This window comes from Colius striatus, chromosome 16 (genome assembly GCF_028858725.1).
Source record: "Colius striatus isolate bColStr4 chromosome 16, bColStr4.1.hap1, whole genome shotgun sequence".
Taxonomy (NCBI): domain Eukaryota; kingdom Metazoa; phylum Chordata; class Aves; order Coliiformes; family Coliidae; genus Colius; species Colius striatus.
In genome coordinates this window covers 5,106,114-5,131,763 of record NC_084774.1, presented here as the reverse complement: position 1 = coordinate 5,131,763, position 25,650 = coordinate 5,106,114, and the positions used below count along the sequence as shown (strand labels likewise).

The following is a 25,650-nucleotide window of genomic DNA, read 5'->3' as shown; positions in this document are numbered from 1 at the left end:
ATGAGCACTTCAGTGTTTCCCTGACCCTTTGCACTCCCCAGCAGAGAAGGGTTTAGATTAGTGTTTGAGTTATTTGCAGCTGACTGTCTTGTTGATGTCCTACATCTGCAGGGAATCTTCTGCCCAGGGAGGGAAGTGTTGTGAGGGACAGATCCCCCAGGCTGCATCCTGGGGAGCAGGCACTGAAGAAGGATGGTAGGAAGGTAGCTGGTAGCACAGCACCCAGCAGAGGGTAGGTGAGAACAGTTGCCCCAGTGGTGCTGGAACAGTGATGGGGGTTGCACCATGTTAGGCACCAGCCTCATGGTTGTTTAAACTCTAGACCCTGAGCTAAGGTCCCTTCCCATCCACCTCCCTGTGGGATGGGCTCCTGCAGGGGATGGGGCTGTGCCCCACAGCAGTGTCAGCCCAGCAGATGCTTCTCCATGTGAGAGTTGGAACAGGAGTAGCAGAGGTGCTCAAACACAGTGGGCTGGAGCCCTTGAGCTCTCTCCACTATGGATGCAGTCACCAGGAGAGGTGCCAGGTCACCTCTGTGGCTCTGCTACGTGTGACCTCAGCCAGCAAAAGGATGCTTTCAAAAGGCAGAGCTGTGGGAGAGGCAAACCAGCACTGCCTGTCAGTGTGTCGTCACAGAATCAAAACAGTTTGGGACCTTTCCCCCTGCAATAAGCAGAGACATCTTCAGTGCTTTAGAGAGCAAGTCTGATGGGGAGCAGCTGAGGGAATGGGGGTGTTCAGCCTGGAGATGAGGCTGAGGGGAGACAGAAAATGGGCAGAAGCTTTACCATGAGCAGTACTGGAGCTAAAGCAGTGCCCAAAACAAAGTCATCAATTTTCTCCTTTTGATTGGGTGGGGCTTGGGGCAGCCTGGTGTGCTGGAGGATGTCTTTGCCTATGGCAGGGGAGCTGGAACTTGATGATCTTTAAGGTCATCAGACCACCCTCATGTAAGTCTAAGTCTTGGGTGTGTTTTCCTGGCAGAGGATGGACAGACTCCACCAGGAGCCCTTCGGGTTCGTGGTCATATCTCCAAACGCTTCCACAGCTTTCTTGAGAAAGGGGAAAAGGGGGAATTAAATGTCCTGCAAACAATGGGAGAACAATGCAGGAGGGATGTGACAGCTTTCACAGAGGCAGCAGCTGGCTTTTATAAAGTCCCTGAAGAGTGGGACCCAGTACAGCTGCAGTTAACTGGAGTATTTGCAAAGCAACTGCATCAGCTTTGACTGTGATGCTCATTAAAGTTAACAGGATTTACTAAAGTCAGTGGGGGCTTTTCTTGCATCTCCTTCCTCAATCTGAATGCAGGATTACAGGTGTCTTGGCGTGACAGATTGTCCTTCCATGATCAGAAGCACAGAAGAGGAGGATTTGGGACAGGAGTAACTCTGCTCTGTTGCTCTAATGACTGCTGAGGCTACATCTGAAAAAGCAGACCACCAGAACTTCCTACATGTTGGCAGTTCCCAACCAGAGCAGAAAATTTAAGCCCAAAGTGTGTTGGCAACCTCATTCATCTCATGTTGCCTTTGCAGAGGTGCAGGCAAGGCAGTAGGGACTGAGAGCTTTGGTTTTGATTCCAACAGAGCCCACGCTGCTGTTGCAGAGGGGACAGCAACAAGCAGCACAGCAAATGTGAGAAGCCAAGCGAGGTCCAGGACACCCAGGAATGAGATCTTGCCCTTGTGGGTGGTGGAGAAAGGCTTTAGCTAAGGCATTTTTCTGCAGTTTACAAAACTCTGCCTATGTTCAGTTGAGTTGCTCAGTTTATGTGGGTCATTTTTCTTCCTAATGCACAGAGTTGAGTTAGCTGTTGGCCTGGGGGAAATGCTGGGGAGAATGGATTGACCCAACCCTCCTCTGCACACATCCCTGCAGGGCAGCAGCAGTGTACAGGGAGCAGTTCCATGGGGACACTGGATCAGCAAAGAGGAGGTTGGGTGTGTGTAGGGTTGGACCCCCTTTATATTCATTCAATAGCTCGTGAGATCTGACAGATCTTTCTGTGCCAGGAGTATTTGACACGCCTTGGGGAGAACCACACATCTTCCTGTCAACCAAGACAAGCCCAGCAATGGGGCTTCTGCTCTCCACTGTGGTCTGTTCCCCTGTGACAGCAGAGCTGGTTTGGGCTGGGACAGGGTGAGGATGGCTGGGCTGTGGTCGAAGCTCTGTGTTGTGCTCTGAGCACTCAGCTCCCCACACCGTGTCTCATGAGGGTAGAGGAGTTGGGGAACGGGAGCTGACTGGGAGCAGGTGCACACAGATAGCACTGGTGGCTTTGTCTGCACTGTGTGCTCACTGAAAACACTCTGGAGTCCTTAAATCTCTTGGGCCTGGCTGCCCCTGCCCACATGCCTTCCCTCGCTGTCCCTGGGCAGTGCTTTATGGCCTTAAGGGGTGAAAGGGGTGCTGTGTGTTCCCTTTCTCACCCCATTGTTGTCTCCTCACCTCTTCTTGCAAAGATTTTCACATACAGAACTCAATGAACACAAAACCTCCTGAAGTCATTTTGTTGAGGCCTGATCTACAGCCAGCAGCACCTAATTAGCATCCAGGGGCCTGCAGAGGAGCTCCCAAAGTCCCTCACTCTCCTCCCAGCATAATTAAGGAGACCAAACCAGCTCTAGGCTGTAATGGCCCAGAGCTGCTGAGGTGCTGGGTGCTGCAGGTGCCTGGCCCCAGGCTGAGCATGTGGCTGCCAGGCAGGAGCTGGGGCTGGCTGTGGAGCAGGGAAGTGCTCTGCCCTCCCCCAAGGCAGAGGCTGTGGCTGCTCTCAGAGCCCAGCTACTGTGCTCAATGGACCTAAGGTTGGGTTGATTTTGGTCACCTCAACAGCCAAACACTTTAACTTGCTTTTGTGTTCTTATTACCCCCTTGCTTTCCTCCTTCCCAGCCATAAAGACATGCAGCCATTCATCTGACAACGCTTTCCTCACCTTGAAATGAACTGCTGGCTGATGGCAGGATGGACTGACAGCTGGATGCTCCAGCATCCCCACACTCACCCTGAACCTCAACAGATGCAATGGCCAGCTCTGCCCTCCAGCCCTGGGTTAAGGCTCAGGCCAGGCTCAGCAGGCAGCCTTCTAGAGCTGGGAACTTCAAAAGGCATTGAAGGCATTGGCAGCAGCTGGTTCCTTCCCATGTGGTCACTGGTGCCCTCCAGACATAGCTCAGGTGCCAAACGTGCCAGGGTTTGGATGATTACTCCAGTGAGCACATGCACAGCTGGCAACAGGGTGTGAGCTTTGCTCTGCTGAGGAAGGGGTTGGAGAAGATGTAGAGCTTAAGGTGCAGTTATGAGCATTGTTGGCTTGTGCAACCTGAAACAGCAGCCTCATTTCTCCAGTCTGTCACAGGCTGGACCAGTGCAAAGTCCAGAGATTAAAGGCCTGGATTTGTGCCTTGCTCATCTTCATCAAGTGGGCAGAGCTGAAGCTTAGAAAGGGAAAGACAACTGACTTGTCTGAAATAGAGGAAAGAAGTGTGTGTGCACATGTGTGTGGGAGACAGGGAAGAGAGCAAACCCAAGTTAGATTTCTTTCTTTTATTATACAGGATCGTATGTACAAGGTCACCTTTCTCCCAAACATCAGCCTCACAGTCAGTTCATAGCAAAAACTGCAGCTCATCCCTCAAAGCCTAGAAAACAGCTCTACAACGGCTCAGTACAACACAGTGGGTAAATTGTACAGGAACCGGACAAGGGGAGGGGAAAGCACGGTGATCCCTTCAGTCCCTCATGAATCACTTGAAACTAAGAGATGCAAATAAAACATTGTGCTTCAAGAGCCATGCTTGCTCCAGGATGGCCCTTGGGGGAGGGAGGCATTGCCCCTGGGGACCTGTTTTCCCCTTCACCCTTCAAAGAGAGATGTGGTAGAAGAGGTGTGGCTTTGAGTGCTGGAGCAGAAAGCAGGAGTCCCCTCTCAGAGCACTCCATGAGCTGGGTGGGGGCCAGGCATTTGGTGGGAGGGTTTGACCAGGGAGAAGGTGTGGACACCATTCTGGATTCAAAGCACTGATGTGTGTGTGTGTTTCGGAAGGGAAGAGGGAAGGTGGGCAGGACACGTCTGATCTGAATAAAGTGCTGCGTGAGTTTCAGTCCCATCTGCCTCTGAACTCAGACAGGCTGGATAAACCCAGGAAGGAGGAAGGAACAAGAAGAGAAAGGCTGAGACACCCCTCGGGTGCTGCGGCGTGAGGGGCTTCCCAGGACAAGCCGCATGCTGGCTGCTGCAGCCCTCTGCTCGCCGGCTGCGGCACGGGGCACGGGCAGCTGGGGTGTGGGTAGGCAGGGCAGGTGCTTGCAGGCCCACATGCACGGTGCTGGGGGTGCTCCCCCAGAGCAGAGCCCTTGGAGCAGCACTGCAGCGGGCCAGGGCTGGGCCGGGGCCACGTGAAGGCTCAGCGAGGCTGGGGCAGGAGATGGGAGCACCCTGGGGAAGGAGCTGACGTGTCTGGCAGAAGTGGGTGGATTTCCATCCCTGCCAGGCAGCAGCCAGCCCAAGAAAAGGGTCTGATCCACACACGCTGCAGAGACTTGCACAGAGTGGTTTCCCAGTGGAGAACGAGGAGACCAAAGCGCTGCAGATGATGTGTTTTGTTTCTCTTGCATGGGAACACTTGCTTTCTTGCAGGCTGCTTCCTTTCCCTTTCTTCCAGCAGCTGCAAAGAGCCCAGCACGTGCAGCAGCACCGACTCCTGTCCAGCTGGAAGTGACCGTGTGCACACGGCAGCTCGTGGGGCAAGAGACGGGCCAGGAGGTGGCGGTTCTGGGAGGAGAGCTCACCCCACACCCTCAACATGAGAGAGAGAACACAAATTGTCCAAACTGAGACAGTACTTTTCCCCCAGTTAGCAAATGCTCTGGCTCTCACCTAGCACAGGAAGAAAATGTCTTTATTGGGTTAGGCATAGTTGTCCCTCCTCTCCTCCAGACCCACATCTGTGACTCGTGCTGACGCTCCTGTGTTCCAGTCAGTGACAGTTCCGGATGGTTTGGGGTTTGGCTCCTGCCTCTGCTGCCTGCAGAGCTCCCAATCCATTGCACAGGGGAGTGGGGGTTCACTGGGATGATGAGTTTTCTTTGTCTTTGCTTTACAGATGGATGGAAGATGTTGGGCCTTTTGAATGCCAGGTAGAGATGACAGCAGCACTTGGATTCAGCTTGTCTTGCTCAGCGTGCCAGGGCAGGGTTTAGCCTCGTGTTTTCCTCACACTGTTGCTTGCTGCTGTTCTGAATAGGCTGCAAGGAGAGAAGAAGGAAAGGGGCAGGGGGGGAGAAAAGGTGCATAATTTTCCTTGAACCTCAAAGATTTGTGATTTAGGAAAGGGAGTGAGGGGCTGATCAGTGACCCAGCTGAGCAGCCAGGCTCAGTGCTAGGAAGACACAGGGAATCACTGGGAAAGAGCATCTTCTGAAGCAGCAATCCTCCACCCCAAGATGCATGGAATGAAAGCTTTTGCTCAGAATCAGCCTCCAAAAGCAGTGTGTGAGCTGTACCTGGTTACTGTAGTCTGGCTTCCTCCACATCTGTGTAATGGCTGTTCTCCTGGAGGGAAAAGGGAACCAGAAACAGTGAATCACCACATGTCCCTCCTGCCCTGCCTGAGTCCCTGTGACACCTCTCCTGCAGGGACCAGCTGGTTCCATCTGTGGGAGCTGGGATGCTCAGTGTAGTACTGGGGCTGTGCTGCTGGCAGACAGCCCCAGGCAAGAGCAAACATTTCCTCTGGGTCCTTTTGCTGGAAGGGCTCTGCCAAACAGACCTGCAGTGTGTGGTTCCCTCTTGGATTTTGAAGTCTTGCTCCTGCTGAAGCTCAAAGGGTCTGGAAGGAAGTGAAGGCCACGTTCCCTCATGGGAAGCCAGGTGTCTGATGTGGGATACTGGAGTCAGCAGCTCCAGAGGGCACGTCCCAGGGAAGGTCTTGAGCTTGTGGCACCAGCTGCCATCCTTGCTCAGCACTTTCACAAACTTTATTGGCTGTGCCTGCACAGTTTATGCCTTGCTGTGGCACTGTGAGAACTAACTCTGGCCTCAGAAATAGCAGCACCAGGCAACAGGCATTCCTGTGCTCCAGGAGGTGTCTGCAGGGGATGCCAGGTAATCTGAAAGGTCCCACCTTGTTAGCAGCAGGTTGCTTTACAGGACATGGGAGGAGATAAACAGGTTTTTACAATCAGGGAGGCCAACAGGGTCTTTGCAGAGACCTTGCAGGGGAAAAGCCTGAGGACTGCAATGCAGGAAGAAGGGACAGCTGGAGACTACACTCAGACAAGCTGTGGAGGGAGACTCTCAGGTGAGGGATGTCTGGAGGCCTGTGACTTCTAGCAACAGAACAAAGGCTCCTCTGCAATTACAGAGCAGGCAGTGCCCTGGGAACAGGCTCTGCAGGAAAGCCAGGTGAGGTGGTGTGTGCCCTGGGCAAAGGAATAGCCTAGATGAAGAGGATTTGCCTTGGAACGGATGATGAGTCAGCTGAGGGCTTGTGGGTGAGGATCAGGGGATGGACCAACATGGGTGACATCACCACAGGCATCTGCTACAGACCAGCTGATACAAAGCCTCCTCAGGATGGCTGCAGGAAGCCTCCTGATCACAGACCCTTGTACCAGTGTGCAGTGGTGGAGTCAGAAGAGCATCTGTAGGTACAGTAGCAGCAAGGGGAAGGCTAAGGGAAGTGTAAGCTCACTGCTCAATGGGGCAGGGGCCCAAGGGACCCAGTGACAACACAAATGGAAAAGGCCAGGGTACTCAATGCTGCTTTTTTAGTCTTCTTGGTTTTCACTGTCTTGGTCTGTCTTCTGGCCTCCCAGGTCCCTGAGCCTACTGACAGAGCTTGTGGGAATGAAGCATTACTTACCTTATTCTTCCTCTGCAGAGCTCCTTTCCTGCCCACCTGCTCTGAAAAAGGCACAAACCCATGCTGGCAGTGGGACCTCTTCATCCTTCCCCTTGGGGGCTGCAGTGTGTATTTTGGACTTGATTTCCCCAGGTGGCACTGGAAACTTCACCAAGGCCACACAGAGATTTGTGCACAAAGCCAGGACAGCCAGTTTTGCACTGGAAGTGGGGCTGAAGGGAGTGTTTGCCCAGCTCCCATTGAATTTCAATGGAAATGGTGTGCCTGACTCCCTTGGGGTCTGAAATGCTCCCCCTGACCCAGCTGGGGCTGACAGCCCTGTGAAGCACTCCTCTGCTTTGCCATATTTCCACGTGAGCTCTATTTCAGTGAACTCCCCTACAAACAGGGATGCTCAGGCCTGCCAGTCCCAGGAGACATCCCATGGGTGTCTACAGGCTATAGGTGGGATCTCAACCCAAGTCCAACTGGATCTTACCCACCTGCCACCTCTGTGAGAAGCCCCCAGCCTTCTTCTGTATCTACTTGTACTGAAGACCAGCTCTTCTTAAGTCATTGCCTGCAGATGTCTGCCCACTCTGCTTATCCCTCTAACTGCAGAGACTCCACATTTTTTGTTGACAGGCTGTGTGCTGCTTTGTTATCATCAGTGTCAGCAAGTTTCCCCTTCATTTCTACCATGTTTCCCTTGGAATTCAAACCTGGTCTTCCTTACCCTCACTGATACAGAGATGGGGGACAGCTTGTGCCTTTCTTCCTTGTGGTGTCTGTTATGATGCCTCCAATTAATCATCTCTTAGATTTACCAGGAGTCACAGACTTGAGCTGTGAGGCCCCAGAAACTGAACTGAAAGGCCCCATTCAGACCCCTTAGATCAGGACTAAGGTAGGGCAGAGTAGAAGGGTACAAAGGAACTGGGAAGTGTTCTGAGTTAGAGGAGCTTTCTGGCCATGGGAAGAGTGCTGTGCATGAGCAATGTGCTGAGGGGGTGAGGAAGAAGAGAAGGATGCTGAGCTTCATCCTCACTTCTTCTGTGATTCTGCTGCCACCAGTGTTGGAGGGGGGAAGGAGTGGGACTGTTGCAGGGGACACTCAGCACAAGCCCAGAGGCTGCCCTGATGTGCCCAAAGGCTCTATGGGAGCCAGCCCAGCTTCCCAGGAAGAGGCAGCAAGCAGGGCTGTCCCCCCCGCCCCCAGCACCCAGCTGCCCTTTGCTTGGATCTGCAGCTGATCTTATTCTTAGAGGAGTCTTGATTTGGGATAAATGGCAGTACCCTGCATTACCCTTACCCTCAGTGCCCAAGAGCAGGGCTCCCATCTGGGTGCTTTTAGGCACAGAAGTTGCTCACTGGGTTCCCTGGGAGTGACTGTCTTTGGGGCAGGACACCACTGGGGCTGATGTGTGCACAACACCAGGACAGCCATGCTGCAGCCCTTGCCATGGCTGTCCAGCTTCATGCACAGCAGTTCAGACCTGACAACCAGCTGTCTGGTCATTTGTTGTCTGTCCAGACCAAAGGCCCCTGCAAATGCCTGTCCTTAGGGAAGTGCAGTCAGCATCACACAGCCCATCTTTGCCATATGTTTCAGCCCATTACAGAGCAACCTGTTTCAACCATCAGTTGTGGAACCAAAGATAAATGTGGTCCAGATTTCAAGAGCCCATCGTGTCTCTTCAGCCTCTCCTGGAGGTGTTTGCTAGATCAAGGCTTCTGCAAGCAGCAGAACAGTTTGAAGCAATGAGCTGTTGGGGTTTAAATACAACAACTTCTTTTGAGGAAGGAAAAGCTATTTTTTTTCCTGGGCATTTATTAAGTTCCAGTAAAAACTGTGGTCTATTACTGAACTCCTTCAGCTGGAAGGATCCATTACCCAAACTCTCTTACCAGTTCATCTTCACACTCATCCCGTGCGAGACCTTCTTCCTCACCCTCGTCCCCATTCAGCGGCTCCTCCGTGTTGGCCTCTGCCTCTGATGCTGTATCTTCCTGGGAGATTTCGCTTTTGCTGCCATCTGCCTTCTTCCTGACCTCTGTGAGAGCGAGAGCCAAGGCACCAGGGTCAGGGGAAGCAATGTCCCCAGCCTGGGGACATGAATCCAGCGGTCTCCTAAATTCACTTGGTAGGTAAATACTGGATCTAGGCTTTATTTTGTCTGCAACCCTGGAGAGGGCAGAGCAGGTCATTGCTGTGTGTCCCTCCAGAGTGGGTGTGGGAGGCACAATGTAGAATACAGACTAGGAATGGAATAATAGGACAAAAAAAGCAACAAAAAAAGATACAAACTATGTGACAGAAGAAAAAACCCCATCCCAGTCATCGTTTAAAACTCAATCCCATACCTCAGGGAATCCTGACATTTAGTTTTGGCCTGTGATTCTACCCTGGAACCCAGGGCTTGGCAGAGCCTGGAGGATGCTCTGTGCTGGAGGATGCTCAGGGCAGCTCTGCAGAGCCCTTCCCTGTGCTGTGCCCATCCCCAGCCCGGCCCCAAGGCACTGGCCCGGCCCCACTGACCTGAGGACAGCTTCTGCTCCTCAGCGATCTGCTCCAGGCGCCCCAGGAGAGCGTCGATGTTGGATTTGATCTGCGTCAGCTCCGTTTTGATTGTCTGCAGCTCGCTGCACTTCACTTGGAGAAAGGAAGGGAAAAAAAGCCATTTAGTGCCTGGCAGAGCACCTGAAGTGCCTGCCTCACCCCTCTGCCTGGCCCATGTCACCTTGCTGGGCAGCTTAAGGAATCAACCAGAACTCCCCCACTAGAAGCATCCTCCTGGAATCCCTGGGGTCAGCTGTGGGGATGCTCACACCTTGCTGCATGGCCTACCCAAGGAGCCATGGTGTGTGGTATGTGGGGCATCCACACAGCTTCCAGGGCCCTGTGCAAGTGAGGGGAGGCTGTGCTCTACCCCTCAAGCCCTAGCTGCCCAGCTGCCTCTGAGGGCACTGGCACTGACAGCTGGGGGTCTGCAGGTGGTTGTATGCACCCAAAAAAGCTTGTGTGGCTGCTGTGCAGTCATGTTGTGGAGGCTGACACGAGGCCTTGGCACGCTTAGGTTGGACTTGCATTCAGAAGAGTGTGGGCAGCTGGTGGAGGGAAGTTCTGCTCCTCCTTTGCTCTGCCCTGCTGAGGCCTCATCTGGAGTTCTGTGTCCAGTTCTGGGCTCCCCAGTTCAAGAGAGACAGGGAACTGCTGGAGAGAGGCCAGTGCAGGGACACCAAGATGCTGAGGGGATGGAACGTGTGTGAGGAGGAAAGGCTGCAGCCCTGGGGCTGTTCAGCCTGGAGAAGGCTGAGGGGGAGTCTCATCAACACTTACACAGATGTAAAAGGTGTTTGTCAGGAGGATGGGGTGACATTCCTTCTGTTGTCACACAGGCTAGTGGAAAAAAGCTGGAACACAAGAAGTTCCACTGGAACAGGAGGAGAAACTCCTTTGGTGCTGAGGTGAGGGAGCCCTGGCCCAGGCTGCCCAGGGAGGGTGTGGAGGCTCCTTCTCAGGAGGTTTCCAACCCCACCTGGACACGTTCCTGTGCCCCCTGAGCCAGGGGAACCTGCTTTAGCAGGGGGCTGGGCTGGATGAGCTCTGCAGGGCCCTTCCCACTCCCACCATGCCGGGATTCTGTGGCTTGTGCCTTCCCCAGCTGCATTCACAGCCTGGGGGCCTCTGGAAGGCTTTTGCCTCCAGATGGTTTTAGGATTGTTGAGGTTTTCCCAGGGAGCACCTGATCCTGTGGTGAACACCCGGGGGTGGGAGGCTCACGTGCACAGCAGCATCCAGGCCGTGCCGCTGCAGCCCACACACATACTCACGCTTCAGCTTGGCCGAGCTGTTGGCGATGGCGGCCGACCTGGCGAAGAGCTTGACGGGCAGCGAGGCCTTCACACGCCGCACCAGGGGAATGGTGACGCGCGGCCGCTTCACGGGCACCACCCGCGGCACCGGCGACACTCGGCCCCGGTACTCGAACAGCCTGGAGCAGGGGGGAGGATGGGGGCTGAAGAAGGCCAAGGGCACCCTGGCTGGGATCAGCACTGGGGTGGCAGCAGGAGCAGGGCAGGGACTGTCCCCTGTGCTGGGCCCTGGGGAGGCTGCAGCTCCAGGGCTGTGTCAGTGCTGGGCCCCTCACTCACTGCCACAGGGACACTGAGGGGCTGCAGCGTGGCCAGAGCCGGGCACAGAGCTGGGGAAGGGGCTGGAGCACAAGGGGCTGGGGAGGGGCTGAGGGAATGGGGGTGTTGAGCCTGGAGAAGAGGAGGCTGAGGGCAGACAGGAGCCCTCTCTGACACTCCCTGACAGGAGGCTGCAGGGAGCTGGGGATCGGTCTCTTCTCTCCAGTAATGAATGACAAGACACGAGGAAATAGGTTCAAGTTGCCCCAGGGGAGGTTTAGATTGGACATTAGAAACAACCTTTTCACCCAGAGGGTTGTCAACCATTGGCACAGGCTGCCCAGGGAGGTGGGGGAGTCCCCATCCCTGGAGGTATTCAAAAGACACAGAGCTGAGGTGCTGGCCTTGATGAGCTTAAAGGTCTTTTCCAACCATAACGACTCTGTGGTTCTCTGAAGTGGCCCTGCAGCACCCCCAGCCCTGTGACTGGGGGCACAGCTGTGCTGGCAGTGAGCTGGGGCACAGCCTGGCCATAGGGCCCCACTGCCGGAGCACCCTGCACCCCACCTTACTGCCCAGGCAGGAGCTATGCTGCAGGGAAGACCCTGCCCCACAGAAAACCCCATGTGGCTGATGTCCCTCTGCTCACCTGTCATAGAAGTCGTCTCTGTAATAGTCATAATCGAAGTCATAGCCGCTGCAGAGACAGAGTCAGGATAGTAGGGGTTAATTGGTGCTGCTGATTTATTATTATTACCCCCTCACCACCTGCTGAGCCTCCCAGGCCCTTTATTTATTCCTCCTCCACAGGGGAGCCCCTGCCCTTCCACCTGGCAGGGCACACACGCTCATCTGCTGGTCATGAAATCTGCAGGGAGGTGAGTTGAGCCTGGGACAGAGATCTGGGGGGCTGAGTGCAAGGACAAGGTGATGCTGGCAGCAGTGATAACCCAGCTCTCCTGAGGGGGAGCAAGAATATATACATGTGGAGTAAAACCTACGTGCTGGGGTGGGGAGAAGTGTCTGCAAGCACACTGTGGGGGTGTCTGCTGAGGCAATGGCTGGGCCTGGGGAGGGGGACCACTCCCAACCCCCACCAGGCAGAGGGGCTGACAGCAGAGCCAGTGGCTTCTGTCTGAAAAGCATCAGCTGAACTCATGTTGAGCATCACTATATGCCTCTCTCCTGCCTTTTGTACAGCAGCCTGTGCCTGGCTCAGGAGGGCACTGACCTGCTGTAACCTGTACCCCCTGTGCTGGGCCCTGGGGAGGCTGCAGCTCCAGGGCTGTGCTCAGTGCTGGGCCCCTCACTCACTGCCACAGGGACACTGAGGGGCTGCAGCGTGGCCAGAGCCAGGCACAGAGCTGGGGAAGGGGCTGGAGCACAAGGGAGCTGGGGAGGGGCTGAGGGATGGGGGTGAGAGCCTGGAGAAGAGGAGGCTGAGGGGAGCCAAGAGCACTCTCTGACACTCCCTGACAGGAGGCTGCCGGGAGCTGGGGGCTGGTGTTTGCTCTCCAGTAATGAATGACAGGACACGAGGAAATGGGGAGTTGCACCAGGGCAGGTTTAGATTGGACCTTAGGAAGAACTTTTTCACTGAGAAGGTTGTTAAGCATTGGAATGGGCTGCTCAGGGAGGTGGGGGAGTCCCCATCTCTGGGTATATTCAAAGGACACAGAGCTGAGGTGCTGAGGGACATGGTTTAGCTTGGTGATGGGCCTGGCAGTGTGAGGTGAGGGGTTGAGCTTGATGATCTTAAAGGTCTTTTCCAAACATAATGACTCTGTCATTCTAACCCTTGTCCAGTTCTTTTTTTTTCATACCATATATAATTGTTGGGGGAGAAGTCAGGAAGAAGTGGATATTCATGACTTTAAAATCTCTGCTACTGAAAACGTTTAAAGCTCTCTCCTCCCAGCGAGATGCTGCCCACATCTTGTTTTCTTAAGCTTGAAACTCCATTTTAACCCAAAGCTGGAACAAAGCTTTCTCATTCCCTGCAGACCCAGTAACATGCCTTCTGTCTCTTTCTGTCTTCCTGCAGCTGGTTTTTCACAAGGAAACACAAACCAGGAGATCACAGTAGACAATCCTAGCTCTTCAGGGACAAGACCCACTCTGGTGCTGTCTGCTCAGCAGTGGGGAAGGACAAGGCTGCTGAACACACCAGCACCACAACTAAACAGCATCTGGTTCCCTCATGTGTCACTCACTGCATTAATGCTGCTTAAATCAGAAATTGTGCTGATGTTCCCTCCTCTCTGCTTTGAACAAAGAGAATGGTTATTGCAGCACCTTGAAAGCCAAGAGCCTGTCCTGCATCCTGGGACTGTTTGAAGTGGCTTATTAAAAACAGAAATATCTCATGGGAAGAATGAAAGAGTGATGAGAAGGATGGACTCTGAGCCAGGAGAAACTGGGGCATGGGGAGAGGGAAGAATGAGCACTCAAGTACGTAGCTGAGAGTAAATGTGGTGTCCTGCATCTTAGACAAGAAGTGACAAAAGAACATGTGGCTGCCCAGGAAGCACGGGGTGGACCAGAAATTGCAGGCTGGACCCAGGATGCCTGTCCAACCAACCCAATGGTTAGTTTCAGTCACTGTCTGGTTTCTTAAATGGGTTTTTTCCAAGCTCCATGGATGCTCCTTGTGTTCCCCAGAAGCCTGTGGCAGCAAGTGGAGTCTCAGCCGATGCCTTGGGGGAGCCCGAAGCACAGTCTGGATATCAGAGACACTGGAACTCCTCTGAGGCCAAAGACAGGTGGCACAGGGGGTTAAGGATGAGAAGACACCATTGGCACCCACTGCCTGTGTTGGGGTCTGCTGCCACCACCCCACAGTGCCAAGTGGCCAAGGAGGAGGGGTTTTGTAAAGCTGGTTTTGTCCCTGAGCAGCCAGAGCTGGGAGCTGTAACCATGGAGGCTCTTATCACCAGAAGCCTTCAGAGTTCAGCTGCATGATGAAAAAAGCCATTTTGCTGACAGTGTCAGCATAGATGAATTTCAACATCTTTTCAGCTTTGGCATCCTCTTCTTCAGATCTGCCTTGCAGACAACACTTCTGCTGGGTGCACATGAGATGGATATCCTGGCAGCCTCTGTCCCAACCACCCCATGACCTGTACTGATGTCCTTGGGTGCTTTTCTGAACTGAAGGGGAGAGGCAATTCCTAACACACCAGCTCCTGCTGCAATGTAACCAGCCTGTCTGTATGGCTGTGGAGATGGGCAGTGTGGAACAAGGACATGTATTTTCATGGAGATTTTTGTGATTGGTAAGCTGGAAATACATCAAATCTCCAAGCTTCCCTCAGCCCACCAGTCTGTTTGGATTACCAGAACTGGCTTACTGGATTACTACACTGTCAGGCTCCCTCCCCTTTTTTCCCTTTTAGATGCAACTTAAATAACAGTGCTGCAATTTTATAATGTTTGTCAATCCTGACAGGCTGTGGTGAACTGCTTCTGGCATGGAGACAATGTTCTCTGTAGCCACAAGCAAGAGAAGACAGTGGCACCTCTCTGTGGCTCAAGGACTGACTGCAAGTAGAACAAAGTAGTGTCTTCATTCACGGTAAAGATTCCTTGCGTGGGCTGCTGCTCTTGCTGGGAAGCTCATTGTGGCTTGGAGACCATGAGGCAGCTTTAGACCATTTGCTCATGAGCAACACAGAGTTTGGGAGTATTTGGCAACAGGATGAAGCCTGACTTCAGGTACCTGTAGATCCAACCTGATGTGGACTGGAGAAGGATGGAGGAGCCTAGAATCTCAAGTGAGGTTCTGAGCCTTTTTCAAGACTAGTCAAAAGTGGTTAATAAATACTGTAAAAGTTACTGCACTGTGCAGCAGGGAATGTGTAAGCAAGGGTGAGCAGCCTGTGCTCTTCAGGTGGAAATCACTACTGGCTCAGTTCTGCAGCTTGTTTACTGAGGCAGTGGAGTTGGCTTACAATGTGCCTGATCTGAAGGTCACTGGGTCCAAAAGCATCTACTAGTATTTGTGGGTGAAAAGCAAGGGTGTGTGGGGAAACTCCTGCTCTGACCCCTGATCCTCAAGGGATTGGAGACACTTCCACCCATTTCAAAAGCAATTAGAGGCATGATTATCCTGGGGAGCTGGTCCTGACTCCCTCAAAACAGTGGGATGTATCTCACAGCTTCAGGCACTAGGAAAGTAAGGAGATAAATACAAGCCAGGGGAAGAACAGGCAGTTCCATCACAACCAGAGACAGACACCTACAATATATGTAGAATTGGGGGTATTTTATCCAGCAAGCATAAAGGGACTCCAGACAACCACACAAAACCCTCAACGGCACAGAGGGCTGAACTCAGGTGAGACAAATCCACCCTTAGGCTCAGTGTGGTGTGGGACAGCACATACTCTGCTCTCAGCCTCTGGCAGTGCTGCTTTCAATACCTGCCAAGCGTGAGATGGCCCTCAAGGAAGGCAGTAGGCTGAAAGGAGAGAGGTTTGGAAGTATCTGACTCTATGACCCTGCTATAACATGCCAGTCAGGTCATGGCTTAACAGATGAGGCCAGAGAAACAGTGGCTGAATGCTTTTACAGCATCATTGGAAGTCAGGCATTGGGCAAAAGGCAGGTCTTTCAACGTGAATGCAGAACAAGAGGCAGTAGAGGTGAGTGCCTTAGTGTGGGTGATTTATCTGGACATGGTGTGCCTGGAAACTTCACTGCACGAAGGGTAAACCTTCCTGAGACTGATGGCTCCTTCCCCAGTGACCTGGCAGGCCTGCCTTTGTGGGCAGGAATAATTTCTGCTGTTTTTCAATCAGTTGGTGACACTGCACCCTTTGAAAATAAAGCAGGGACCATCAGAGGGAGGGAGCAGGAGGCTGTGCCAAGTCACACGGTGCTTCCACCTCCTGATGCATTTCTTCTGCTTCCTTCTCTTTATTAAGCAACATTTATTAATGACTCACAAAGGTTCAAAATCCAGATATTCCTAATTGAATAATATTCATAATTGTTTCTATGTGCTGCCTTTCCACTCCATTTTTGGTGCTGTTTCTGAGCATGTACCTGAAGAGTGGATGCACTGCTGAGCAGCAATGCTTTTAACTCCTGGCTGACAACCCCATGCTCATAATCACAAGTGACATGTTGTGCTCAGCTCACATCCTTCTGCAAACGGTTGCACAACTTTAGTTCTTGCAGCAGTAGAAACAATACCTGCTGGAAAGCCTTGGAAAATTGGGCATTAATCAGACAGTGAGCTTTTACAACCTTGTGCATGTGGTGTGACATCCCTTCCTCCTGCCCAGGCAGGCAGAAGCTGGGAGAGAGGTGTGGAAAGGGCATTTCCAAGCACAGGGGTTGCAGTAGCTGCTTCAGGCCAGGCCATTGTACCACCCTCACTGGCAGCCAAGGGTCTGCTGGGCTCAGGGGCTGTTGCTCACCTCCTCTTCTGCCCTGTGGCTGTTTCTTAGCCCTTTCTGTGTGGATTTGGCACCAGGATTCACTGCTGAGGCTTGGGAGCAGTGGATCTGTGTAGGGATGGGCTGCCAGCAGCTCTCTGCAGGGATTGTCGTGGGTCTAAAAAGGGATGTGGATGCCAGCTGAGCTGGAAAGTCACTGCCCACCTGCATCTGTAGACTGTGAAATAAGCCAACAGTGGTTTGTGTCTGTCACAATTTTGGAAGCAGTTCTTTGTGCCACTGAGCTGCCAGACACTTGGTTGCTCTTGCAGTTCTTGCTTAGGTTGCCCTTGCTGTCCTGTGGCTATGGAGCAGCATTAGCACCAGCATTTAGTGATGGGCCTGGCAGTGTGAGGTGAGTGGTTGGAATCAACGATCTTAAAGGTCTTTTCCAGCCAAAATGGTTCTATGATTACAGGGAAAGGCAGAGATTTGTGCCTCCAAAGGTCAAGTGTAGCACTGGCAGACCTCACTGCTCTGGGGCAAAGTTACTTTCCCCTCCCAGCCCATGCAACAAGCAGCCAAGTCACAGCACAGCTGGATCACCCCAACATGACCCCAAATGCTCCAGGAAATCTTGTCCAGTCATTCCTTATGCAGGCAAAAACCTCAGCATTGCCAGAAGCTTCTGAGACACAGTATGTGAATATCTGGTGGAACATGGTCAGAATACAAGTTCATTCTCCAGCCACCCTCACTAACTCATTTGCCTCTAGGCACTTCAGGCAGGGTGCCAGGCAGCAGCACCCAGAGGACTCCCCATCTGCAAAAGGATGCTCTGGCAGAGGTAGGGAGGCTCTGAAGATCTGGAGGGAGCAGGGACAGCAGTGCTGACAGCAAGGTTCTATATTAACTGGAGATGTGTCTTGTGAAGAGATCAAAAAACCAGGTCTGACAGCATGAACCTGGGTGTGTGTTTTACCTGTCAGAGGCAAATGGGAGGCTACATCCCAAAGGATTTCTATTAAACACCCAAACACCCACCTTGGGCTGGTGGATCAAATAAGACTTGTGAATCTTGTTGCTTCTTCTATGGCTGAAATGAGATTTCCCTTCCCCTTTACTTTCTCTTACAGACTTGGAATGAGGCGAAGCAAAACCCAACCTTTGAGAAACTGATGCTCCACGTTTAACACAGCATTTCTGTAAATTACAGTGCTGTGATTTTTGAAGCCTAACATTTAGAACAATTTATGATGGTTAGAGAAGCCATAAGAATGGCTCAGTACAAACCTGGGCTCTCTGCTCTCCAAGAGACATCATCACTGCTGCTAGTCCAGATGGCAAAGTTTAAATCTGACAGCCAATCTGGGATGAAATATTGCTGAGCAGTGGAGTTCTCTGGCCCATATTTTAGCACTTCCCTGTCTGTGAGAGGAAGCAAACAGCTCTTGTTCCCTCTCTCTTCATCTACCTGTCAGCCTGGAAGTCTGAAAATATTGGTCATTTCAACAGAAATGGATTAGTGGTCAAGGCAGGGATGAAGAGCAGATGAAACACTCATCACTGCAAGATGTATGCACTGGATTGATTTGCATTCTGGCTGCCAGCACCAGCTCAGTGGGGTATGTGCAGCTAACCTGAGAGGTTTGTGTCGTGTCTGTTTGCACAGATCAGCAGGGGTGAGGCAGAGGCTGCTCCCCCTCAGCTGGAGGCCTCCCAGAGCCCAGAGAGCCAAGTCCTGGTGAAAGTCAGAGCTGGCCCAGGCTGGGAGGAAAAAATTGCCTGGTGAAAGCTGCAAAGGAAGAGCTCAGCTGAAAAAAATGCCTGGTGAAAGCTACAAAGGAAGAGCTCAGCTGAGAGACTTGTAGAAGGTCTCAACAGATGCTTTGAGGTGGGGGTGAGAGGGCTGCCCAGGCTCTGGTTTGCCTATGCCAGCAGGGCACTGCCACCACACAGGGTTGCCATTTCCCAGCACTCTGATGTTGGACTGTGTGGCTGAGCCTGAATCAGAGGCTTTTCCATTTCTCTTCATCCCTCTCTTATATTTTCTTCCTTTTGTAGAAAAATCCACAGTCCTCTCACGATTTCCTGTTACACTCACCCATAACCCTGACACTCATCTTACCCTGTTCCTGCCCACACCACACCTTCTAAACCCTGCCTCAGTGCCCCAGTACCCATCCCATCAGACTGGCATGGAAATCATGAGAATTTATAAATAAAACACATTTGGGGATCTTGTTAATTCAGGTTTTTGGGGGTTCTTGGCGCTGCAAGAATACTCTCCAAACACCTTCTCAAGTTTTCCTTTCTGCAGCCACAGGAGCAAGAATTTAATGAGTTGTTATTCCCATGACTCCAGACTCTGGGGCTGAAATGAAAATGCTCACTTCTTGTGAAAATCTTGTTATAGTCTCCAGAGCTGGCAAGAGAAGCACTGAAGGCTCACCCTGACCTTTGTAACACCCTACATCTCCCATAGACCTCTCCACGTCCCACTTGTCCCTCCCATTGCCTTGGTCACTGTTCTATAGCATGGGCTACCTTGGGTCTTCCCTTCCCTGGCCACCTCCTTGGGCCACCCCCATTTGTTGCCCCAAGGGCTTCCCATTTTCTTCCTTTCTTCTCTCTCTTTCCCTGTCAATCTTCTCTTGCCCTTTTCTCCAGCACTTTTCCCTAAATCATTCCTGTTCCCTGTTCTCCCCCAACACCCAGCATGTGCCACTGTGCCCCACTTCTACACCCCAGCTGGAGAAGCTTGTTAAGCACTGTGCCAGGCTGCCCAGGGAGCTGGGGGAGTGCCCAGCCCTGGAGGGATCCCAAAGCCGTGGAGCTGAGGTGCTGAGGGCTAGGGGTTAGTGATGGGCTGGGCAGGGTGAGGGGAGAGCTGGGACTCCAGCAGCTTCAAGAGCTTTTCCAACCACAATGATTCTGTGATTCTATGACAAGGTGGGGCTGGAGGGGAGAGCTCCTCTTGGTACACCTCCTTCCAAGACTTCTTATGTGCTTCAAGCAGGTACTGCCTGCCTTTCTCCAATGACATCCAGGTCCATCACTCTTCACAGGCTGCACATGCTGGGGCAGAGCTGTCCAGCCTGGGGTCTGCCCTGGTGCCTCTTGCCCTCTCTCCTCCCCTCAGTCCAGCACCGCAAAGCCCAAGAAGCCCTTGGGAGGAGAAGAACTGAATGTTCAGCAGTGGCCCAGGGCTGCCTGGGGCAAGAGCCAAGGAGGTTGGGGCAGCAGCTTGGGGGATTCCCAGCTCTGGAAGGCACATACCATCCCTGAGCCCTCGTGGCAGGGAGGGGCTGTGGGCCAGACGTACCTGTACAGGGCAGAGGCCGCTCTCTTCAGTCCTTTCGGTCTGTTGGGTTTGGGTTCTCCAGCCATGTTGATATCTGCAATGAAGGGATAGGCAGCTGTGACATGGCACACGTGGAGCAAGGGAGGCTGTGACAGCCCTGCCATCAGCAGAAACAAACTCCTCCACACCTCCCACTGTGTTTCCACCTGTTTGGGGCCCTACCAGACCTCTTCTAGAAGGCAAATATCTTCCTGCCCTTGGCAAACGTTTTCCTTTTCCTTTACAAAGCTACCTAACCGTTTATTTTGGAACCCTGCACATTGTCTAACCCCCACACACAAATCCAGGGCAGCTCCTCAGAAGGACTCGGTGCTGTTATGCCAAGGCACACTGATATATAACACAGCTGCACGCTGCTAACAATTTATCCCTTGCTCCTTCTAGAATAAGAATGAGCGCTGAGCACAAGCCAGGCTGGCGTCGCTGGGCGCTGCACTGCGTTAAAAGCTGCATGGGGTGCAGGCACACGCCTGCAGCCGCCCCAGCTCGTCTCACAGGAGCATCTGCCACTAGGAGAGAGGAGAATGAGCATTTCTAATCCACTGAGGAAATTTCTCTGCTCGGCCTCGTTGGCAAACGTGCTTTTGCCGTGAGCATGGAGCGATCCAGGCAATTTCCTGGGGGCTGCCGAGAGCCGGGCAAGCAGACGCTGAGCATGGCCCCAGCAGCGCAGGGAGGGGAGCACGAGGCCTCACCTCCTCTGCTTCTTGGCCCAGGAGTGAGCAAATTGCCTGCTGGTTTCTCCAATCAGCCCCATACTTTTTCTGTTCTTCCAGTCCTTTCTGCCTAAATAGGTGTCAGACTTCTGGGCCTGCCAGATGTGAGCCAAACAGGACAGGGTTTCCTTACAGAGACCAATCTGGACACAGGCTGCCCTGCAGCATTGGGACAAGTCCCTGTGCCGAGCTGGTGGCACAAGTTACAGCCTCTGAGGTGCAAGTGGGTTTCAAAGTCTCCATCTGGGGCTCAGGGTTTGTGGATCTGTGATTGCAAACGGAGGTATTTCAGTTCCCAGCTCTTCAGGACTTGCAGGACATGCCATGAAACAGCAGCTTTAAGCTTACTGATTGTTGCTTTTCTTCATGCTGTGTGAAGGGACTTTACAGGGAAACATGGCCAGGCTGGTCCACTGGCCATGTAGATGAAGAGCTTGCAGAGTGATCTGCAAGCAGCAAGCAGTCTGCTGACTGCATTTGCAACCAAGCAAATCATCTTTGGGAGCACCAGCAAACAGCAGCAGTGCCGAAAAAAGCCAAGCAAGAGGAGTGCAGGCTGCACACGGGACACAGCTCTGAGGGGCACAGCTCCCACTGCTCAAACACCTCACTTTGCAATCCCTCAGACTGCCTTTTAGGGTCTGGCAAGAGACTGTTCCCCCTGAAGCTGGAGCTCAGACTGTTCACAAGCTTGTGTAAGGAGAGTGGTGTCAGGATGCTGCTCAGCCAGAGTGTGTGGGCTTGCTTTCTTCCCATGCTCAGCTGCTAAGGGGGATGCAGAGGTGTTGAGCCTGAGTGCTGGCAGGGACAGGATGGCCACAGGACAGGCCCATGGCCAAGAGCTGCCTTTCTGAGACAGCTGAGCAATGCAGTGCTCCTGGCAATGCTGCTTGCTGTAGAAGAGGAGACGAATAAATTCTTCCTTGGTGCATCCCAGAACACATCCCTGCTCAGCTCCAGCTCCCTTGTCATCCCTTTTTGCTGTCAGGAAGCATCTTGCCAGCTGCCAGTCACTTTTCTTGCAAAATGGAGAGCTAATGACAGCACCATACTGATTAACACCCTTCAAGGGAGATGCAATGAGAGCTCAATGGTGGGTAATTACAACAATTAGCTCGATTTGCTGGTGTGCTCTGCTGGAAATAGCACTGTGGAGCCTTCCTCAGCACTCACAGACAGACCAGGAAATTGATACTTTCAACCTACAGTGGTGATGGGCAGCCAGACCCCTCAGGATTCCCTTGACAGTGAACAAGGAGAGACAAGAGCTCAGCGTGCACATCAGCCTGGATGGATTTTGCACCTCATTCCCATTCTGGCTCCCTTCTCTGCATCACTGAATCCATCTACCCACCCCAAGGCAGTCTCTGTCCAGGCACCTTTGCCCACACTAATGGGGAAGTGACTCTTTGTCTAGCCAACAAGGCATGGTCATGTTATGGTCATGGTGTGGATCCAAATTCCAGTGCAGAGCTTCCCTACTGGGATGGCAATTGCCTCCTGCAATGACTGGGGTGTCAGAGAGCCTCTGGAGAAAGCACACTGGTCCATGAACAGCAAAGGAAAGCCTCCTGAGCTCTTTTGTGATAGACTGGCCCATGAAGGCCAGATAGATGAAAGGGAGCTGAATTTGCACCTCATTCAGTACAGGGACTCCCAGCTATAACACAGCCCTTTTGTCTTGTTGGCATGCCAGACCTCTGGGACCAGCCCTGAGAGGAGAGTTAGAAGATCCTACCATGGTAAACGTTTCATCTCTTTCTTCAGCTAAGTGGGCAGTGTTGCCTGTCTCTTAGCTGCATCTCCTGTACCTGTCTGGAGCACTGCAATGAGCTCCTTTGCTCCCTCAGTCCATCACACTGCACACGTGGGCAGTGCCTAGGCTGGAGACATCCCTGGCACACCTTGCTCTGCAGCTCTGCTCTCTGGACCCTAACCCAAGTGAAAAGAAGTTTCATATTGAATAAACCATGGATGGAAACTGCACATTGTTTTAAAGATCAGGTCTAGCATGCAACTTTTCATTTCAGGCTGCTGTGCCAGAAGCAGGGTGGGAATGGGCTGCAAATCACCCTCCAGGTGCCCAATGACCACTGCCTGCAGCAGGCTTTACTAAAAATACTGCCTCCAGTTCCAATTCTCAGCTGAGAGCTGGTGACAAGAGCTTCTCAGCATGTGACACTTCAGAGCAATCTGCAAAATAAGGATGCAGCTGGGAGCAGCTGGGGTGGTTTTGTGTGGTATTTCTTATCACACAGCAGTGCAGACAAGAGACATTCATGTGTCTAAGGGGGAAGTTATCTCACTTGACATCAGCTGGCTAAAGTTGGTCTGAGCCAGTCTGACTTAGACTCCTCTTGGCAGGCAAAGAGTATGGCCTGGTCCAGAAAGGGAACCATGCAATTGTTCTCTGGAGAAGAAGAGGGGAGTCTCCTTCTCTGGAGGTTTCCAAACCTGCCTGGACACGTTCCTGTGTGACCTGATCTAGGTGGGACCTGCTATGGCAGGGGGGTTGGACTGGATGATCTCTAAAAGTCCCTTCCAACCCCACCATTCTGTGATTCTGTCTTTTCCCACCTTTGTTCTTCCTCACTGGATCAAGGACATGGGAGAATTCAGAACTGTGTTTCAGCTCCTATAATTACAACTTGTAACACAAGTTCTTGGGCTACAGCGTCACAGCCCTGAGAGTACTGACATGCCTCAATGGCCATTGCCAGCCTCACTGCTGGCCCCTACTCACAAGGGATCCAGGAGCTTTCAGCCCCTACCTGACCTATGTCCTAGGAGTGCTCCAGCTCTGCCTGTGCCCCTGTTGATGGGGTCTGGGACCCTCCCAGACCAGCCTTGTCACTATGAACCACAGAGCTGTGTCTCCCAACGTATCTGTTGACCAACACCAGACCTGACCCTGATCTCCACATCGACACTTCAGCTCGACCATCCCTTAACCCATCCCCACGGGAACAACCAACCCATCCTTCACCTTGGGCAGCTGAGAGGGCTGTAGGAAGCTCCTTACCCAGGGTCTGTCCGGCCAGCACGCGGCCGTTCTCGCCCAGCACGGCGGCGCGCGCGTGCCTCTCGTTGGAGTACTGCACGAAGGCGTAGCCCTTGTGAACGGAGCAGCCCACCACTCGCCCGTACTTGGAGAAGATGGTCTCCACGTCTGACTTCTTGACCACTGCTGTGTTGAGGTTGCCAATGAAGACTCTGGAGTTGATGGATTTGGGGTCATTCTTGTTGGTGATGTTGCTCGTCTGCACCTTCAATGACATCTTGAACACCTGAAGGGACAAAGCGGGCGTCAGGAAGGAGCGTGAAAGGGAACTGCCGGTCACACAAAGGGCTGGTGGATACATCTGGAGTCAGGGAAACAGCTCCTCGACTTCAGCTAGTCACAGCTGGAGGGATCCCACCTCTGCAGAGCCCCTGTGCTGGGGAGGTGGCTGCAGCTGCCAGCACAGAGCTCTTGCTGGCAGCCTGTGTCCCACGCTGATGCTTTGGGTGTGAACTGGCTGCTCTTAGGGGAAAAAAATCAAGAGTTAAGGAAATGTTACATCTAAGTGAAAGCTTTAATGCCATTATATAAAAGCTTTAAACTCTCCACACTTAATTCCAACCTCTCTCTACACTGCTCTCTCTACAGCAGTGTGCATCCATGCACCTTTGCTCGTGCCCAGCTCCGGGCACCTCCCAGCACCGGGCACCTCTCACCACACACACACGCTGCAACATGACTCGAGTTTTCTGGATGCCAACGAAGCGATTCAGCGGTGTGACCAGCAGGTGTCACTGTGAGCTTGGAGATCACGGAGCCATCAGCTACATGGGCTGGAAGCCGCTCCAACGCGCTCCCCACAGCTTCCCTCAGAAAGTTTCTTGCCCTGGGTATTTCACAGGCAGCCCCTAAGAACAGTCTTCACCTGGAGCAAGGGGCAGGGCTGGAAATGGTGTGAAATGGAAGCAAGCCTGGCTGCCCATCAGGCTGCCTGCTCACGCTTCTGCAGCAAGAATGACATTTGTCTGAAGCCATCAGTTTGATTTTCATCTTCCAGGAGCAGAGAGGATGCTTGGGATCCCCAGTGTGTGCTGCACACATTGTGTTTGGTATTTTAACTTAGGAAAGGTCAGCTCAGAGCTACGGGAGGTATTTCATGATGCATGTTGAAATGCTGCTCTTCCCCCACCCCTTTTAGCAGCACCCCACAGGCACTGCCAAGGCAATGCAGGTGTTCCCAGCAGCATCCAAGGCAATGCAGGTGCTCCCAGCACCTAGATCACAGAAACTGAGGCAATTCAGGTGCTCCCAGCATCCAAGGCAATGCAGGTGCTCCCAGCACCTAGATCACAGAACCTGAGGCAATGCAGGTGCTCCCAGCACCTAGATCACAGAACCTGAGGCAATGCAGGTGCTCCCAGCATCCAAGGCAATGCAGGTGCTCCCAGCACCTAGATCACAGAACCTGAGGCAATGCAGGTGCTCCCAGCATCCAAGGCAATGCAGGTGCTCCCAGCACCTAGATCACAGAACCTGAGGCAATGTAGGTACTCCCAGCACCTGAGGCAATGCCACCAGCGTGCCCTGATTCCAGACAGACATCAGCTCTGGCACAGGGGACATGCTGCTATTGCAGAGTCGTGGTGTCATGGTGACACCTCCCTGGGAGTCCCCAGTGTCTGCCCTGGCACTGGGCAGGGATAAAGCACTGCCTGGCTTTGGGGTTTTGGCTCCCTGGGCTCAAAGCCCGAGTCTGAGCAGCTTGGTCTGAGGTGGGAACAGTGGCAGCTGCCTGACTGTGTGGGTGCAGCTCCTGAGGACCTGCTCAGCCTGGTCACAAGCCCTGGCAGCTCTGCTCACCCACAGCCTGGGGCACTGACACTGGTAGGGTATGATGCTCTGGATTTGCAGAGCCCAAACCCACACAGACTTCTCCACGCTCCTCACCACACAGGCAGAGCCCAGGAAAAAGCCACAGCATTCCCTGCCACATGCTTTTTTGGTGTTGCACTCAAGACTTTCAAAAGACCCGAGTCCTCCTTCTTCTTTGCCTTTTCCTGCACAGAGGTTTCACACAGGATTTGAAATCTCTGGTTGCTTTTGCCTCCTCTTAAATCTGTTTGGGGGATAATTCCATTACACTCATCCTTTTGCCAGGTGAGCACTACTTTGGCTACTCAGGTGATGGATGTCCTGAGCTCC

At 52.9% G+C, this 25,650-nt stretch overlaps 1 protein-coding gene across 1 annotated transcript in view; it reads right to left on the bottom strand.

The window, feature by feature from the left end:
- Positions 1-3,547: 3,547 nt before the first annotated feature.
- Positions 3,548-25,650, bottom strand: part of RALY (RALY heterogeneous nuclear ribonucleoprotein) — a 131,665-nt gene continuing 109,562 nt past the window's right edge. Inside the window, exons 3-10 of the mRNA XM_062009232.1 lie at positions 23,470-23,734; positions 19,693-19,765; positions 11,636-11,683; positions 10,687-10,847; positions 9,392-9,505; positions 8,761-8,906; positions 5,513-5,561; positions 3,548-5,254 (exon numbers count right to left, since the gene is read on the bottom strand). Coding sequence (XP_061865216.1) covers positions 5,517-5,561; positions 8,761-8,906; positions 9,392-9,505; positions 10,687-10,847; positions 11,636-11,683; positions 19,693-19,765; positions 23,470-23,725 — 843 coding nt within the window. The 5' untranslated portion in view covers positions 23,726-23,734 and the 3' untranslated portion in view covers positions 3,548-5,254; positions 5,513-5,516. The remainder of the gene's footprint in view (positions 5,255-5,512; positions 5,562-8,760; positions 8,907-9,391; positions 9,506-10,686; positions 10,848-11,635; positions 11,684-19,692; positions 19,766-23,469; positions 23,735-25,650) is intronic.